The sequence below is a fragment of the Theropithecus gelada genome, chromosome 7b (genome assembly GCF_003255815.1).
Source record: "Theropithecus gelada isolate Dixy chromosome 7b, Tgel_1.0, whole genome shotgun sequence".
Classification (NCBI taxonomy): Eukaryota; Metazoa; Chordata; class Mammalia; order Primates; family Cercopithecidae; genus Theropithecus; species Theropithecus gelada.
The window spans coordinates 93,127,876-93,145,082 of NC_037675.1; the positions used below are offsets into that span (position 1 = coordinate 93,127,876).

The 17,207-nt window shown below is 36.5% G+C and overlaps 1 protein-coding gene across 1 annotated transcript in view; it reads right to left on the minus strand.

Moving 5' to 3' along the window:
- The window catches only part of CATSPERB (cation channel sperm associated auxiliary subunit beta), a 153,492-nt gene extending 136,735 nt beyond the window's left edge, over positions 1-16,757 (minus strand). Inside the window, exons 1-5 of the mRNA XM_025392882.1 lie at positions 16,601-16,757; positions 14,074-14,152; positions 8,636-8,724; positions 6,605-6,745; positions 3,287-3,347 (exon numbers count right to left, since the gene is read on the minus strand). Of these exons, the coding sequence (XP_025248667.1) occupies positions 3,287-3,347; positions 6,605-6,745; positions 8,636-8,724; positions 14,074-14,152 (370 nt within the window). The 5' untranslated portion in view covers positions 16,601-16,757. The remainder of the gene's footprint in view (positions 1-3,286; positions 3,348-6,604; positions 6,746-8,635; positions 8,725-14,073; positions 14,153-16,600) is intronic.
- Positions 16,758-17,207: the final 450 nt, after the last annotated feature.

Here is a 17,207-nt window from a genome sequence, read left to right on the forward strand (position 1 = left end):
GAGATACTCTTAAGAGATGAAAAGACAAGCCCCAGACGGGGAGAAAATATCTGCAAAACATATCTAATAACACCCGTATCCAGAATATATAATAAACTTGTAAAACATTTGAACAGATAGTAAACCAAATGGCAAATAAGCACCAAAAAAAGATGCTCAATGTCCATTGTTAGAAAAATGCAAATGAAAACCACAATTAGACCGGGCACGGTGGCTCACGCCTGTAATCCCAGCACTTTGGGAGGCTGAGGTTGGTGGATCACCTGAGACCAGCCTGGTCAACATGGCGAAAACCTGTTTCTACTAAAAATACAAAAAAGTAGCTGGGCCTAGTGGTTCGTATCTATAATCCTGGCTATTTAGGAGGTTGAGGCAGGAGAATCACTTGAATCCAGGAGGCGGAGGCTGCAGTGAGCCGAGATTGCGCCACTGCACTTCAGCCTGGGTGACAGAGCGAGATTTTGTCTCAAAAAACCCCAAACAAACAAACAAACAAAACACACAATTAAATGCCACTACACTTTTTTTTAGAATGGCTAAAAATTTTAAAAATATGTCTACACATACATATATGCATACATATGTACAAGCATACACACACACACACACACATATACTACATTCTGGGATGTATGCAGATCACCTGGTGGTCAGAACGCAAAATGATAAAGCCACTCTGGGAAATCGTTTGACAGTTTTTCTTATAAAGTTAAACTTACACTTACCATACAACACAGTAATCCTACTACTTGGTATTAGCTAAATGCAACAAAAATGTATGTTCACACAAAAAACTGTATGAGATTGTTTGCAGTAGCTTTGTTCATAATTGTCAAAAACTGGAAAAACCCAAATGCCCTTCAACAAAATTAACTATCCACACCAAAAAATACTACCCAATGAGAACACTAGAGAAACTATAACATAGACAAATCTCCAATGAATTAGCTAAGTGAAAGAAGCCAGATTCAAAGGCTGTATAGTTTATGATTCCATTTATATGCCCCTGGTATAGACAAAACAACAGGAACAGAGAACAGAACAGGGGTTGCCAGGGCCTGGGAGATGGAGAGGGGTTGATTATGGGTGGAGTGATTTTATTGCCTGAGGCAACTGTCTATGTCTTCACTGCAGTGATTACGCAGTTGTAAACATTTATCAAAACCCATAGAACCAAAAGGATATGCTTTGGACACCAAAAAGGATATGTTTCCTAGAATGCAAATTATACCTTATTTTAAAATGAAAAGAAAAGGAGCAAATCATGTAGTGTAAATCAAGGAGGTGCTGTTTACTTTCAACAACTGTTTGTAGTTCACACTTTAAGCTGCTTTCACCACCTAGTTATCTCTAAATTTCCATACAACTCCATGGGCCTCAGTTAAATCATCTGAAAATGAAGATATTAATAGTATCTACCACATAGTTAGGAATAAATGAACTAACATAGATAGAGCATTTAGAGCAGTGCTGACATATAATAAGAATTCAATAAATGCTGCCTGCTATTTCTACTGCCACTACAATGACTATTTTACTACCTTTGTTGTTGATGTTGCCTAACCTACTTTTCCAAGATTTTACATACACTCAAATATATTCCCAAGATTTTACATATACTCATAATACTCAAATTCATGCCATAGCAGTAAATAAGGTATGATTAAAGAGGAAAAAGTAAATGAATATGATCTCCTTACCTCTGAACATTTTTTCTCTGATTTTTAGCATATTACTATCTACATAAACCAGCCCCTCCTATTACAGTACTAGCACAACGATATTTCTTTTTACTCAGTCCAGGGAGTTGTGTCAAGAGAGGAAGAGCTAATTTGGTCTTTTTCTAAAATCCTTAAGTTCTCATATCATCTTTGTTCCTGTCTGGGTGACTTTAGAATCAATGCTTTTCTAAAATTAAAGTTTGTAAATAAAGAGTAGAAGTAAAAATAACATGTGATCTTCACTTCTTCAATGGTGAAATGAATGTCAATATTGTGCTAAGCTTCTGGAATAACATTCTATCATTATATTAATAAGAGGCTACATCAAAAATAAGAGTACAATTTTCAAGATAAATTCCTTTAAAAATCACACATAGCTCTAATAAGAAAATTAATTTGAAAAAAAGTTGAATAAAGGGTAAAGATAGTGATACAATCTATGCCAGATGTTATGGCACTGGAACATCTATTGCAGACCTTTATCTTTGACACTTTTTTATGTATAGAATCTTTTCCATCATCTCTAACTTACCCTCACCTTGCCTTGCCTTCATTCTATAGGACACAGTTTGGAATGTCCTTTACTCCAATAGCAGAAGGGGTTGGCCTGTATGGTTCCCCCATCCCACTCTCCCAATCCATATTTGCTTGGTACACAGGTGGATGCTGGATCAACAATGAGTCAACTTCAGATACTGTCCTGGGAATTTGGAATTGGGCTGACCCATAAGAAAGATACATAAAATTCAACTGTAATGAGGCAACTTTAGAAAGCCTGTCTACAAAAAAGAAAAATAAATGTAAATTTATAGAAAATACAGATAAGACAAACAGGGTGAAAGTATTCCCTCAGTTCTCGGTGGTTTTCCATTTCTTATTTCTAATTCCTTCCTATAAGATGGCACATTTTTGTCTTTGGGTTCTATGACTAAAATAAATTTCTTCTTTTTCCTTAAGTGGAGTCAAGTTGGTTTTGTTTAATGTATGTACCTATCATATTAAAACAACAAACCTTCCACCATTTTTAACCTCTGGGAATGTGTCTCATGCCTAGAGATCTACTAGGTCAGTTCACTAGATCAATATTCACAGTTCCTGGAATTCGACTTTTCTCCTCTTTTCATCTAGGTATATACAGTAGCATATGATGCTACACTGCCACAAAATACTTAATAGTAGATTCCATAATAAAATAATACATCATATGTACAGCTTATAACATATTAAAATTAATGATTCATCTTCAGTAAAATAAATTAGTACCCATATTAATACTACAATTTCCAAGTTCTAAGAAATGAGTTTATTTTAAATAAAGGATAATATAAACGTTGTATATGTCAAAACGATCTACCTATAATAGGACTGTCAGATAAAATACAGTATCCCAGTTAAATTTAAAATTCAGATAAACCACAGATAATTTTTAGTAAGTATGTCCCAAATGCCACATGGGAGATTTACATGAGACAACAAATCATTTTTAAGATAATAAATTCTTTTTGTTCTTTTTATGTGATGAATCCAGACCCAGGGGTACAAGAATTAATTCAGATCACTCTTACCTGTGTTTTGTGTGATGTTTTCTCTAGGAATATCAACCAACCAGAAAATCCGATCACTGAACTTGAATAAAGAAGACATCAGAAAACAATGTTTTACAACATTAATAACAACATGTCACATTCTACACTATCTTTTTGAAAGAGAATTAAACAAAAACATCCAATGCATATACCTTTTACCTAGAAATTTCACTGTTCAGAATTTTTCCTACATTATGCTCACATATGTATGAAATAAAATGTGTTCAAGAATAATTTTGCATCATTGTAATGGCTGAACATTGGAAATAATGAAAATATTCATCAGTTGTGTATAATATAGCCACATAGTGGAACTCTATACAGCCAAGCTTAGGTAGCACAACATTGAAGTATTTACTGGCATGACATGTCAGAGACAGAGCTTGGAGTTGACAGAGCATTTGGGAATATTAAGAGGAAAATTCCAGGAATAAGGAAACTGCAAGAACGGTAATCTCTGAGATTTAAATATAAACTGTGACCAAATTCTTGGGCAATAAACATGCAAAGGACACCCCCAGAAGACCAGTTTGTAAAAACTAGCAGTGCAAGCTAAAAGAATTGAGTAGCAATTTCAGCTGCCAAAGCCACAGGTAAGATCTTAGAGACCTGTGGTACAATTCTTTTTTGAAGAAATAATGGCCGGAAACATTCCAAATTTGCTAAACTTACAATTCAAGAAGTTCAGGGAACCTTACTTGGGTAAATCCAAAGAGAAAAATCTTAAAAGCATCCAGAGAAAAATAACATATTACATACAGGAGACAATCATAAAATTAACAGCTGACTTCTCATTCAGAAGTAAAGGTGTCAGATGACATTAGAATAAAATTTTCAAAATGCTGAAAGAAAGTGAAGTCAACCAGAAATTTTATATTTGACAAAACAATGCTTCAAAATTTCAGTTGACTGCTAAAAACCTATTAGATCTTACAGACAAGTTTAGCAAGGCTGCAGGATACTAGATCAACATATAAAAATCAATTATTATATTTCTATGTACTTGCAGTGAACAATCTGAAAATGAGATTAAGAAAGCAATTCCCTTTACAACGTAAAAAAGAATAAAATATTAGAAATAAATTTAACAGAAGAAGTATAAAACTTATACTCTGAAAACATAAAACATTGCTGAAAGAAATTAAAGATCTAAATAAATGGAGAGACATCCATGCTCATAGATTGGAAGACTTAATATTAGTAAAAGGGCAATACTACCCAAATGTATCTAAGGATTCAGTACAGTCCTTATCAGAATCCCAGATAGCTATTTTGTAGAAATTGGCAAGCTTATCCTAAAATTCATATGGTAACTCAGACTAGCAAAAATAATCTTGAAAAAGAAGAACAAAGTTAGAAGATTGATGCTTCCTGATTTCAAACTGTAGTACAAAGCAAAAATATCAAAACAATATGATACTAGCATAAAGATAGACATGTGGATCAATGCAATGAAATTGGGAATCTAGAAATAAACTGTCCCATTTATGGTCAACTTATTTTCAACAAAAGTGCCAAAACAATTCAATAGAAGAAGAATAGTCTTTTCTACAAGTCATGCTAGGACAGCTGGATATCCACATGCCAAAGAATGAGTAAGGACCCCTATCTCACATCAAATACAAAAATGAACTCAAAATGGATCCAAGATCTAAATGTAAAAGGTAAATTATCAACCTCCTAGAAGAAAACATGTGGGGTAAAATTTCATAACCTTGAGTCAGGCAATGGTTTTCTACACATGACACCAAACGCATGAGCAACAAGAGGAAAAAAAAGATACAGCGGACTTCATTAAGAGAAACTTTTGTGTATCAAAGGACACTACCAAGAAAGTGAAAAGACAATGCATAGAATGAGAGAAAATATTTGCAAATCATACGTCTGATAAGAGACTTGTATCTAGAATCTATACAGAACTTTTACAAATCAAACAAGACAAATACCCCAACTAAAACTCAGCAAATAATTTGAATCGATATTTCCCCAAAGAACATATTCAAGGGCCTAATAAGTACATGAAAAGATACTCAACATCATTAGTCATTAGGGAGATTAAAATCAAAATTATAATGAGATAGCACTTTATACCTACTAGGATGGTTATTTTTAAAAAGACAAATAAAAACAAGCATTGGTGAGGATGTGGAGAAACGAGAACTCTAACCCAGGTGTGGTGGTATGCACTTGTAGTCCTGGCTACTCAGGAGGTTGAGGCAGAACTTCTGGGCACTTTAGCCCAGGAGTTCAAATCCAGCCTGGGCAACACAGCAAGACCCTGTCTCTAAACAAAAAAGAAAGAAAGAAAAGAAATTGGAATTCTAACAAGCTGCTGGTAAGAATGTAAAACAGTACAACCACTTTAGAAAACAGTCTGGCATTTCCTCAAAATGTCAAACATGGAGTTATCATATGATCCAATAATTCCATCCCTGGCCATGTAGCTAAGAAAAATGAAAACATATTTCCACACAAAAATTTTCACACAAATGTTCACAGCAGCATTATTCGTAAGAGCCAAAAAGTGGGAACAGCCCAAAAGTTCATCAACTGATAAATGGATAAACAAAATGTGGTACTTATACAATGTGATATTATTTGACCATATTATGCTAACTGAAACATACGCTAACTGAAAGAAGCCAGTCATGAACACTACATATATATGTTTCATTTACATAAAATGTTCAGAGTTAGAAAATCTATCGAAACAGAAAGATTAGTGGTTGTCTAGGGCTGGGGAGTGGAGGGGGAATTGGGAGTGACTGCTAATAGTTATAGACTCTCACTTTCATCACTTTTGGAGTGACTAAAGTATTCTGGAATTAGTAGTGACGGTTGCACAACTCTATGAATATACTAAAAACCATTTAAGTGCACACTTTAAATGAGTGAATTGTATGGAATTATATCTTAATAAAGTTGTTGCCAAAAAAGAGGTGAAATAAAGACATTTTTAGGAGGAAAAAAACCCAGAGAATTATTTGCCAGCAGTTCTGCACTGTAAGAAATGCTAAAAGAAATTGACATCAGATGGCAACTTATATCTACAGGAAAGAATAAAGAACAGTATAAATAATAAATATGTAGGTAAAGGGTACAAATAAGTATTTCTTCTTCTTTAATTTATTTAAAAATATATGACTGTTTAAAGCAAAAAATGTAACACTATAATTGGGCTTAAAACATACATAGATGTAATATTACTCAGCTACCTATTTTAAAAAAATACATCTTATAAGGAAGAGTATGCTTCTTGTTAATAACATATCACAGAATAAGATAAAATGTAATTACCAATGTTAAATTAAAGTGGAAGATGCCATTATATGTACTATTAATGATTCCCAAGCTGGGAGCCAGTCCTCCTGATGTGAACACACTTAGCATTCCTTGTGATGCAATTTCATTTTCAGTTTGGAAGAAACACTGGATTTGCTTTAGGAAAGAGCAAGAAAAAAAAAAAAAACAACAACTAATAACCACTTGCTGCAGAGACACAAGTTAGTTGATCTAAAAGTGATTAGTAATTTCAGTTTTTCTAGTTAGAAAAAAAAATCTATTTATAAAATTATACTTTCAGAACTCAGTAACCTATTATGCTGGCATCATAAAGGTTTCATCTTTATAATAATCTTTTCTATCATAGAAATGGTCATTATTATTACATATAGTAAACATAGACTCAAAGCAATATGTTATCACAAATAGAAATTCTAATTTTATTAAAATTGTTATTTTGTGTCTAAATAAAAAAAGCAACTGTATAAAGCAAACCTCATTTTACGGCATCTTTATTGGATATTTCCTAGTTTTGAGAAGGTATATGAAAATGTAGCGATCAGAAATGGTGAATTTTACTGAAAACTAACAAGAGACAAATACCAAGAACTTTATTTCAATTAGTTCTCCTAGTACTTAAGATCGCTTTGCGCAAGTTCCTTATCTGAGTTTTAGTTTCCCTAAACTAAAAAATGGGGAAATACATTCATTCCAAAAATATCTATTGAGCCCTTCCTATGAATGGTGCTGGGAATGCAGATGTGAATAAAACAGACAGAACCCTCTGCCCCTGTGGAATTAACATTGTAATGGAGATTGACAGGGAGACAAACTGGATGGAGAGATTGGTGGATGGATTGGTAGAGAATGAAGGAAAAGTTAGAAAAAATGGAATGAATATAGAATACATTATAAGAACGAAGCAGGGAAGGGAGGTTGACAGTGCAGGAGTTTGGGAAGGCAGTACAATTTTTAACAGGGTTATTAGCAAAAAAAGAAACAATAGTACTTTCCTCAAATAAGATTAAATGTATAGATTAAATGTCATAATGAACATTAAACATTTTTTTAAATGCCTGATACACATAAACACTTTATAAATGTTAGCTATCACTTCTAATACTACTGCTGCTAGAACTACATCCAAAAAGTAGGTTATAATTCCCTTTTTAGAAGAAGAACTGAGGGTCAGAGAGTTTAGGTAACCTGCCCCAGGACACACAGACCATAAATGGCAGAACCAAGACTGGACCCCAGCTCTGTAAGTCCGTCTTCTTCCAAAGCCCATTCTTTTTCCATAACATATAACAACAAATCAGAAATGCGTTTTTGGCTCAGAGAGCATACACTTCTCAATAGTTGTATATATAAAGATTAAATACGTATTTAAGCATATCAGGAGGAAATTGTGGCCTAAGTCAAAGCAGGCTTAGGAATAAATGCGTTTGTTCTCATGGAGTCTTTTTCTTTGTTTTTATTATATTTATCATAGATTTTTAGACAATCTGTGCACTTTTTATTAACATATATTTTCGTTAGTATTTGCTGCATGATCTTGATAGCATGCTTTATTTTACTCTGTTATGTGTGTTTTCAAAAAGTCTCCCATTATTCGAATCAAAGGATCACATCATTCCTTACCCAAAATGACAACTTCAATGTGGTACTTGTTATACAAAGGCAAGACAGATTTTCAAGGTCATGTGAGGTAGCTTTCCTTCTCTAATAGGCTACATCTGTCAGACTTCAAAAGGACAAATCAACTCCACTAAAAAGCGGAGGGAGGAGGCATCATTTTAAAAAAGAAAGAATAAAAGCCAAAACACACAGGATGCTCTATGGCTAAGTGAAGTAGTGAAGTATTTTACCTGCTCCAAGTAGACATACACTAGCAAAGACAGAAATAATTATTATTTATATAGAATTTTTCCTCCCCAAGTCTGAATGTAGTAGAGGGTATTTGGAAGGAATACAGTGCTATTGGTTTTACACGTGGACTTTAAAGGAACGTGAAGGGTTATAACACATGCTATCAGCGGACCTTACCAAGTTTCCTGAGAAAAGAAATAACTTGATTATTTCAGTCTCTTGAGGGTACCCTTTGCTAGAACATGCAAAGCGTTTCTCTGTATCACCTAAATAATAAAATATATATATATATTAGATCACTGATAGAAGACTGTCCATAAAAAGTACGATGTTTCTAAAAATGACAAAATATTTTTAAGGAATAAGAATTATAATTGTACATTTTAAATTCACTTCAGGTAAAATTCAAAATTTCCACCTTGTTTTTCTTTTTACACATACGCTATCAGGCATGTTCAAAAAGGGAAGGTTTGGCTGAAGCACTAATATAACTCATGCTAGACCATGACACAAAAGTTTTAGAGGTAGACAAAAACCAGTTCTTGACACTTCAGCGCCTCACCTGGAGGGTATAGAAGGATCCAGAATTGGTGACTGCAGAGAGAATTTGTGTTTTGATAGAGAGGTACTGAATGAAGATATTGGGAGGAGGACCCCTTCTACTTATTTACCTTGTGTCTGAGGCAAGAGGGTCTGATGGGCACACTAAAAAAGTAACATGTATCCCTGCAGTTTGGGGCACAAACTCAGACTCCTACTTAGAAAATCTAGAAGGTAAGAGATGATTTGGTGGAAAGAACAGGATATGGTTTGTTGAGAAAGAGATGGGTATGTTAATGATACAGACAGGAGACAGAAATACTGGGTAGAAGCGGCAAAGGCCCCATCCTCAAGCCTGGAAACCTACAGCCCTAATGAAAACAGGCATTTCTGTTTTCGCGTCCGAAAGTTGCCTATCAGCCCACCACGCCCCCTATCCTATACCCATATAAACCCCAGACCCCAGGCCTCAGAGCAGACAAGTAGACAAGCAAGGAGATGAATAGAAGAGCAGAAGAATAGCAGAGAGAAGAGAAGGAGTGTCTAAATGCCAAGAGGAGTTCTGCTGGGGATGGTCGGAGAGGCCAAAATCCAGGGGAAGATCATCTTCCCACACCATTCCCCTTCTAGCTCGCCATCTATCCTGTTGACAGCCACCTCAGGACATTCAATAAAACCCCTGCATTCATCCTTCAAGTCCATGTGCAAACTGATTATTCCTGGATGCCGGACAAGAACCTGGGTACCAAGAAGGCACTGAGCTGGTTAACACTTAAACGGCCCATGGACAGCAAGGCTAAGAGGGCACACTGTAACACACACCCACTTGGGCTTCAGGAGTCACAGGCTTGCTCCCACCCATGGATGCTGCCATGGAGCCAGAGCCCAGGCGTGCTCGTCCGGCTCCTGCACCTGCCCATCTGCATGGTCCCCATCCCATAAGCGGGTTTAAGTGCCAGAACAGCCACACCCCTGTACGTCCTGCAAGAGGAGCCAGGGAACTCTCCCATTTCACTAAGAGTCCTGCACAACCAAAATTTACTGGGGCAAAAGATGGATGAATGCTTCCTGTGATCCAAATATAGGTCACTGGTGAAAAAAAACTAACTTAGGGTCATCTAGGTTCCTGTCCTCAAAGGTCTCTCTGAGCGGCAACTGGCTGTCAGCAAAAAGTATTTGAAGGCATAGACAAAGAAATAAGTGACCAGCGGGAATGAAGAAATTTTTGCCTTTGTTAGAAGAACTGTGGAGAAGAGATTCCCGGTAATGTGAGGGAGGGGAAGGGGCTATGAAGGACTCATTCAAGTGCCCAGAGATCAAGGGTCAGCTTTACACATCTGCTGGAGCTTGAAAGTGCAAATGTCAGATGGTCCCCTCAGAACCAGTTAGGGCAGAACTGTGCTATTCCCTCCCACTTCTCCCTCCCTTTCTACAACGCTGGAGCAGGAAGGGTCAAAACCTAAAGTTGATGAGACAATGAAAAGGAATCTAAACACTAGGTGGAGGCCCAGACAGGAAACAGGGAAGAAACTTCAATTATAAAATAAGAGTTAAATTTGACTTGTACATGGGCTTGGATATTTTAATTACAACAATTACAATGCAAAAGTGTTTTTAAAATTTCAAATGCTCAGAGAACTGGTTTTGGCTCAAGGGGAACATGTGCAGGTTTGTTACAAAAGTATATTTTGTATGCTAAGTTTTGGAGTACAAATGAATCTGTCTCCCAGGTAGTGAGCACAGTGCCCAACAGGTAGTTTCTCAGCCCCTCCCTGATCCATTTCTCCTGTCCCTCATATTCCCCAGAGTTTATTGTTCTAGGAGAACTGTGTGAATCATCCAATTGTAACCAAAAAAATCTTGGTTCTGGCCCAAATATTCATCCAGTGACAGAGGAAGAACCATGCCAAAGATTGGATTTAAATAGGAGGTGAAAATAAATTTAATTTATAATTGAATGCTACTCATTCTGTTTGTATAATATAATGATTTCGATGCTATTATTGAAATTCTATAAGTAAACATATCTTTACAAATATCACAAATATGCAAAATATACAAATAGTTTCTGGAGGTTATAATGTTAAACAGTTTTCAGAGTACTTTCAACTTATACAATCACTTTGCCCATACTTGACAATGCTATCAGACCCATTTTTTAAAGCTATAATTTGATTGTGAAGTCCAAATCACTTCTCTGTTTAAAAATCTTCACTGACACACCTTTACCTCATGAATTAAACTCCTTAAATGGTGAGAGGCTAAACAGAAGGAAACTAACTCCTTTGAATAACATACTTTGAGCCATTAAAGCTCAAATGGGTTGAGCTGGATTTAGATGTTATTTTATGAAATTCCCACAATACCTTGGGCCATATATATTACTGTCTCCTCTTTAAAGAAGAGGAAATCAAGCTCAAAAGTCATATAACTAACAACAGTGGGCCAGACTGGAACCGAGTTGTTTCTGACTCTAAGGGCCATCCTCTCTGTATCCCGCTAGATACTCTTTCAATAGTTAAATCCATTTTGTCAGTCTCCCCTACCCACAACCTCATCCATCACCTCTGGAATGCATGGGGTTCTCTCCACTTCCATTCTCTGGAGAGATTAAGATTAACAAGAATCTTAAATTTTAATACATTTTAAGATCCAGTTCAAATAGAAATTGTTTTTGTTTGTTTGTTTGTTTGTTTGATATAGGGTCTTGCTCTGTCACCCAGGCTGGAGTGTAGTGGAGTGATCTTGGCTCACTGCAACTTCTGCCTCCTGGGGCTCAAGCGATCCTCCCACCTCAGCCTCCTGAGTAGCTGGGACTGCAGGTGGGCACCATCACACCTGGCTAAATTTTGTATTTTTTATAGAGAAAAGGTTTTGCCATGTTGCCTAGCTGATCTCCAACTCCTGGGCTCAAGGTATCCTCCTGTCTCGGCCTCCCAAAGTGCTGGGATTACAGGTGTGAGCCACTGTACCTGGCCAAAGAGTTTTTTCTAACATTTGTCTCATTGCAACTAGTTGATTTATCCTCTGCACTTTGGTATCATTTTGTGAATTATGTACTCATATCAACAGGATCTTTTGGGCTTGGGTGGTAAAAATAGAGGCAGAGATACTGTGGAGAGAGACAGAGAAACAATTTCTAAGTTTTCTAACTTTCCCTCCACGGACCCCTTTCCCTAGAAATTCTCAGATTATAGAGTTTGCTAGATTCTGTTACAATAATAAAACACAGAAAATTACTCTTTTGCAAGCTTCTAAAGGAAAGATGTGCCAGAGAAGTTATACTTTCAACAGTATGTGACTTCTTTAACAAGAATCATGATATAAAGGGAAACCACACAAGTGTAACCACCAATGAAATGCCTGCTCTGACTACAATAAAAATCCACTGTGGGACAAATGTATAGAAAAAAATACCATTTATGAAATTCATTCATTGCCCTATTCACAGTTATACAACCACAACAGTCCCCCTTTTTCTGTGATTTCACTTTCCACAGTTTCAGTTACCTGTAGCCAATTGTAGTCCAAAAACATAAAGTGGAAACTTTCAGAAATAAGCAATTTATAAGTTGTACATTATGTACTGTTTCTGAGTAGTGTGATAAAATCTCATGCCATTGGCCAGGTGCGGTGGCTCACGCCTGTAATCTCAGCACTTTGGGAGGCCAAGGCAGGTGAATGACAAGGTCAGGAGTTCGAGACCAGCCTGGCCAAGATGGGTGAAACCCCATCTCTACTAAAAATACAAAAATTAGCCGGGCATGGTGGTGTGCACCTGTAATCCCAGGTACTCGGGAGGCTGAGGCAGAGAACTGCTTGAACCCGGGATGGGGAGGTTGCAGTGAGTCGAGATCGCACCACTGCACTCCAGCCTGGGTGACAGTGAGACTCTGTCTCAGAAAAAAAAAAAAAAAAAAGTCTCATGCCATCCTCCACCATCCAACCCAGGATATAAATTATCACTTTGTCCAGCATATCCATACTATAGGCTACCTGCCTATTAGTCACTTAGCAACTACTTAGGTTATCAGATCAACTGTCCCGGTAACACAGTGCTTGTGTTCAAGTAATCTTATTTTACTCAATAAAGTCATTTCACAAGGCCTATGTCATTCACCTTACTTCAGCTCATCACACAGGCATTGTATCATCTCACATCATCACAAGAAGAAGGGTGAGTAGAGTACTAAGATATTTAGAGACAGAGAAGAAAGACCACATTCACATAACTTTTACTACAGTATATTGTTCCACTTGTTTGATTTTAATAATAGTTATTGTTAATCTCTTACTATGCCTAATTGATGAGTTAAACTTCATCATAGGTATGTATGTACAAGAAAAAACAGTATATATAGGGCTTGGTACTCTCTGCAGTTTCAGGCATCCCCACTGGGGGTTCCTTGCAGGTAAGAGGGACGATCTCACAGCAATGAAGTTGAAAACAAAAGCAGCGAAAGTGCTTTCCATCTCTCTGTCCCCACCACTGCTGCTTCAAGGGATGAGGGCATGCCACATCAAAATATGCCACTTTGTCACATTGATTATTTTGAGCCAAAGGTAATCAAGAAACAGCAAGTGCACCTAACGCAGGAAAAATCTCCCATGATAAAGGTACCCTCCCTGTACCTTTCTCAGAACCTAAAAGTCCTACTGACTAATTCAATCTGTGTGTTACTTTTAGAAAACTCTTTTCAACCTCAATCCACTAGCCTTTAGAATTCAGTTTGCATTCATACAACAATGTAACCATTCATGGAGGAAAGAATTTTAAAATGTCTGTTCAAATAAAGTTTTGCAAGTATAAAATTTAACTTTAAATATTCTATGACTTTAAAGTGATAAAATACTGTAACCAGAGAAAAGTCTCCATGTACACAACTTGATAACAATAGGTTCACAATCATATTAGAAGCCTCTAGACCAGAGTATAATTGATAATATTGGGGAACAGTTGGAAGATAAGATAAAGAAGAAATACTAAAAGAAAATTTTTTTTACTGTAAATAAGGAAGGGACACAAATAAGAACTCTTGAGAAGGAAATAGAGAGTAAGACAGTCTGAAACTTACCTTTATTATATACTATTCCTGATGAAAATTCAAATATGTTCAAAAGCAAAACTGAAACACATATAAGTGGCAATTCCATCTGTTGGAATAAATAAGAATTATTTTCTTCAATTACTCTGAACATATTTTTGAATTCCTTTTGCTATAAACAACTACAAAGTAGTAAAGAAATAATCTCAACTTAATATTCTTAATATTTCACACTATGTGACAAAAGCAGACAACACAACAGTTGACTAAGCCCTAAATTTACTCCCTACTTGGTATTAAAGGTAAATTTATAAGTATAATTATTACAAACTAGAAAAAGAGATGTGGCTCAGGTTTTCCTTCAGCGTAGGTAACTTTTGGAGAGGTGAGATCAATTACACAGCTATGTAAAACAGAGCCTGAATTGATGAAGACTCTGAGGATGATACAGCTGTAACTTAATCTAATATTTTGACGACATTGCTTTTGGGGAAGACAATTCACATGGTCCTGAGTATCACTGCACATTCTCGTTGAGTGTGCCAAGAATGCAAACCCCTGGATGCTGTTCATCTCAGGCTTGTGTTTGCAGCCATCAGTCTTGAGGGATGAGGTAAGGCATCCCGGACAACAGCAGGCTTGTTTCCATGGTGAATAGCCTAATCTCACTGTACCTCTCCTGTAATGCACTCCACTATGTGTATAAGCATCTGTTATGGACTCAATTTTCTACCCCCAAAATTCTGAAGTTGAAGTCCTAACCATCCATACCTCAGAAGGCAATCATGTTTAGCTACAGGATTTTTAAAGAGGTGATGAAGTGAAAATAAAGTCATTCGGGTGGGCCCTCATCTAATAGGACTGGTATCCTCAGAGAAGAGGAAATTTGGACATAGGGAGGGTGAAGTGAAGACACAGAGGGAAGACATTCAGAGGGAAGATGAAGTGAAGACACAGGAAGAAGACAGCCACCTATAAACTCAGGAGAGAGGCACGAACAGATCCTTCCTCATGGCCCTCAGAAGGAATTAACCCTACCAACACCTTGATCTCAGATTTCTAGTTTCCAGAACTGTGAAAAAATAAATTTCTGTTGTTTAAGCCACCCAGTGTATGGCCCTTTGTTACGGCAGCCCTAGCAAACTAACACGGCATCCATGATGAATTTCACCTCTTAAGGAACTTGGGGGAGAGAGGGTACTAGAGTGAGCAACGTGTGGACACTCTGACTACTGCATTTGCTGTTAGTAATAAAGTCCTTTTACTCTGACCTAGGAGTCTTGTGTCTTTTGCCAGCATCCAAGAAAACAGGAACAGACTAACTTGCCAATTCTAAGTGGAATAGAATCTCAGATCTTTGTGCTGTTCCTGACAATTGCTGGGTAAATTAAATGTAACTGGTGTTTTTCCTTCACCAAAACTGACTTGCTTATTAAATACATTTAATTGACAGTAGAAAGCTCAAACAGTTTGATTTTTGAATTCATTCTTACTACATTAACAGGGGAGAACTGAAGGTTTTTGGTGAATTTTAAAAAATCATCTTAGAAAACAACTTGTTTTCACAAGGTAAGAGGAAACAAATAGTAGATTAAAATTCTATCAGCATGGTGCAATGCTCAAGCATATTTTTGGTGTAAGAATGAATTTAACATTACGTGGAGACATTACCACAGTTAAACTCTGAAAACAGTGCCTTTACCAGAAAAATCTTATATCACTTTGCTAAATGTTCAAATGAAATGACATAACACCATTATTAGAATCTTTATGCCTCTTCATGGGTCACCTGTGCAAATTTGAGAGAGTTAGTATGAAGTATGTGGTAGAAATTCTGGTTTTAATGTCAGCAAGCTTATTCTGCAAGCTTTGCTATCTGCCATCCTGCAAGCTCAAGAATTTCTGCTACCTACTGGTTTCTTTAACTCTTTGGGGCATAGTTCCAGTCTCATTCTTCTTATTTTCCCTTCAATATTACAACCTTTCCTTATTTGATACTATCTTCTTTCAACTTTCAGCTCATGATTAAAGACATAGACTTTAGCCTAAGATGAACTCTGTCCATCGAAATATTTGATTTTTAGCAAGCTATTTCACTTCTTGGAGTTCATATTCTATTCAGTAAAATGGGGATAACAGGCACTTCACAGTGTTGTTGTGAGAATTAAATGAAAAATACCAAAAAACATCTAACAGTTATTCTATACAGAATAAGTACTTGACAAGTATTAGCTATGAATTCCATATTTCTATACACTGCAGCAACTTCATTATCCTCATCACACTTCCCTACTGACCTACTTAGCAGTTAAATTACCCCAGTTATCATTCCTTTGTAATTATTATAAGTTTTACATAATTATTGGATACAAGTCATGTATCTGGGCATTTTCTCTTCTCTGGCACCAAATAAACATTGGGAATTGCCCCATTGAAGGAACCTATCTCCTCCCCCAGTTGGTTCATTTGTAGTTACTCCATAACTATGGAATAGTGATCACACTATAAATTCATACTCTAGCAGAGTCCTTATTTTAATATTTTTTACTGTAATTACCTCTTTAGGAGATGCCCAACTAGTTATGTTTTTCTTTTTTATATTTTGTCTAAGTTTTCTTCCATATAGACTGAGTAGAAAGACCCAAAGTCAGGAGCCGAGTTTTCCCTGTTGACTGGCTTAGCACTCTAGTCACCTTTGGTAACAGCCAATCAGCAGCTACCAAGTACAGAAGCATGCTTAGAAAATCTAAAGGATAGGCAGTTGGAATTTCCAACTAACTGCCTCTTTCAGAGCACACAGGACACTCTCTTTAAAAACCGGTGAGAGGTGGAGTTTCTGCAAACCTACCATCTTTAATATAACATTCATCTAGATAGGATCAGAAACCTACATATGGTTATCTATAAAATATTTCAATTATCATATGATCATTGAATACCTGGGGAAAAACATAAATGCTAAAAGTTCATGCTAACTGCATACAATGAGGTTTAAAAGGAGGCAATCTGTCAAAAAGGAGAAGCTTCATAACTGGGTCTTGAAGGAAGAGTGGGACTTAAAAAAAACAGAGAAGGCCTTATTGACAGGTAAACAAGACAAGCAAATACACAAAGTTAGGAATGAGCTGTGGATGCACAGAGACAGTGAGACTGAATGGCATGCC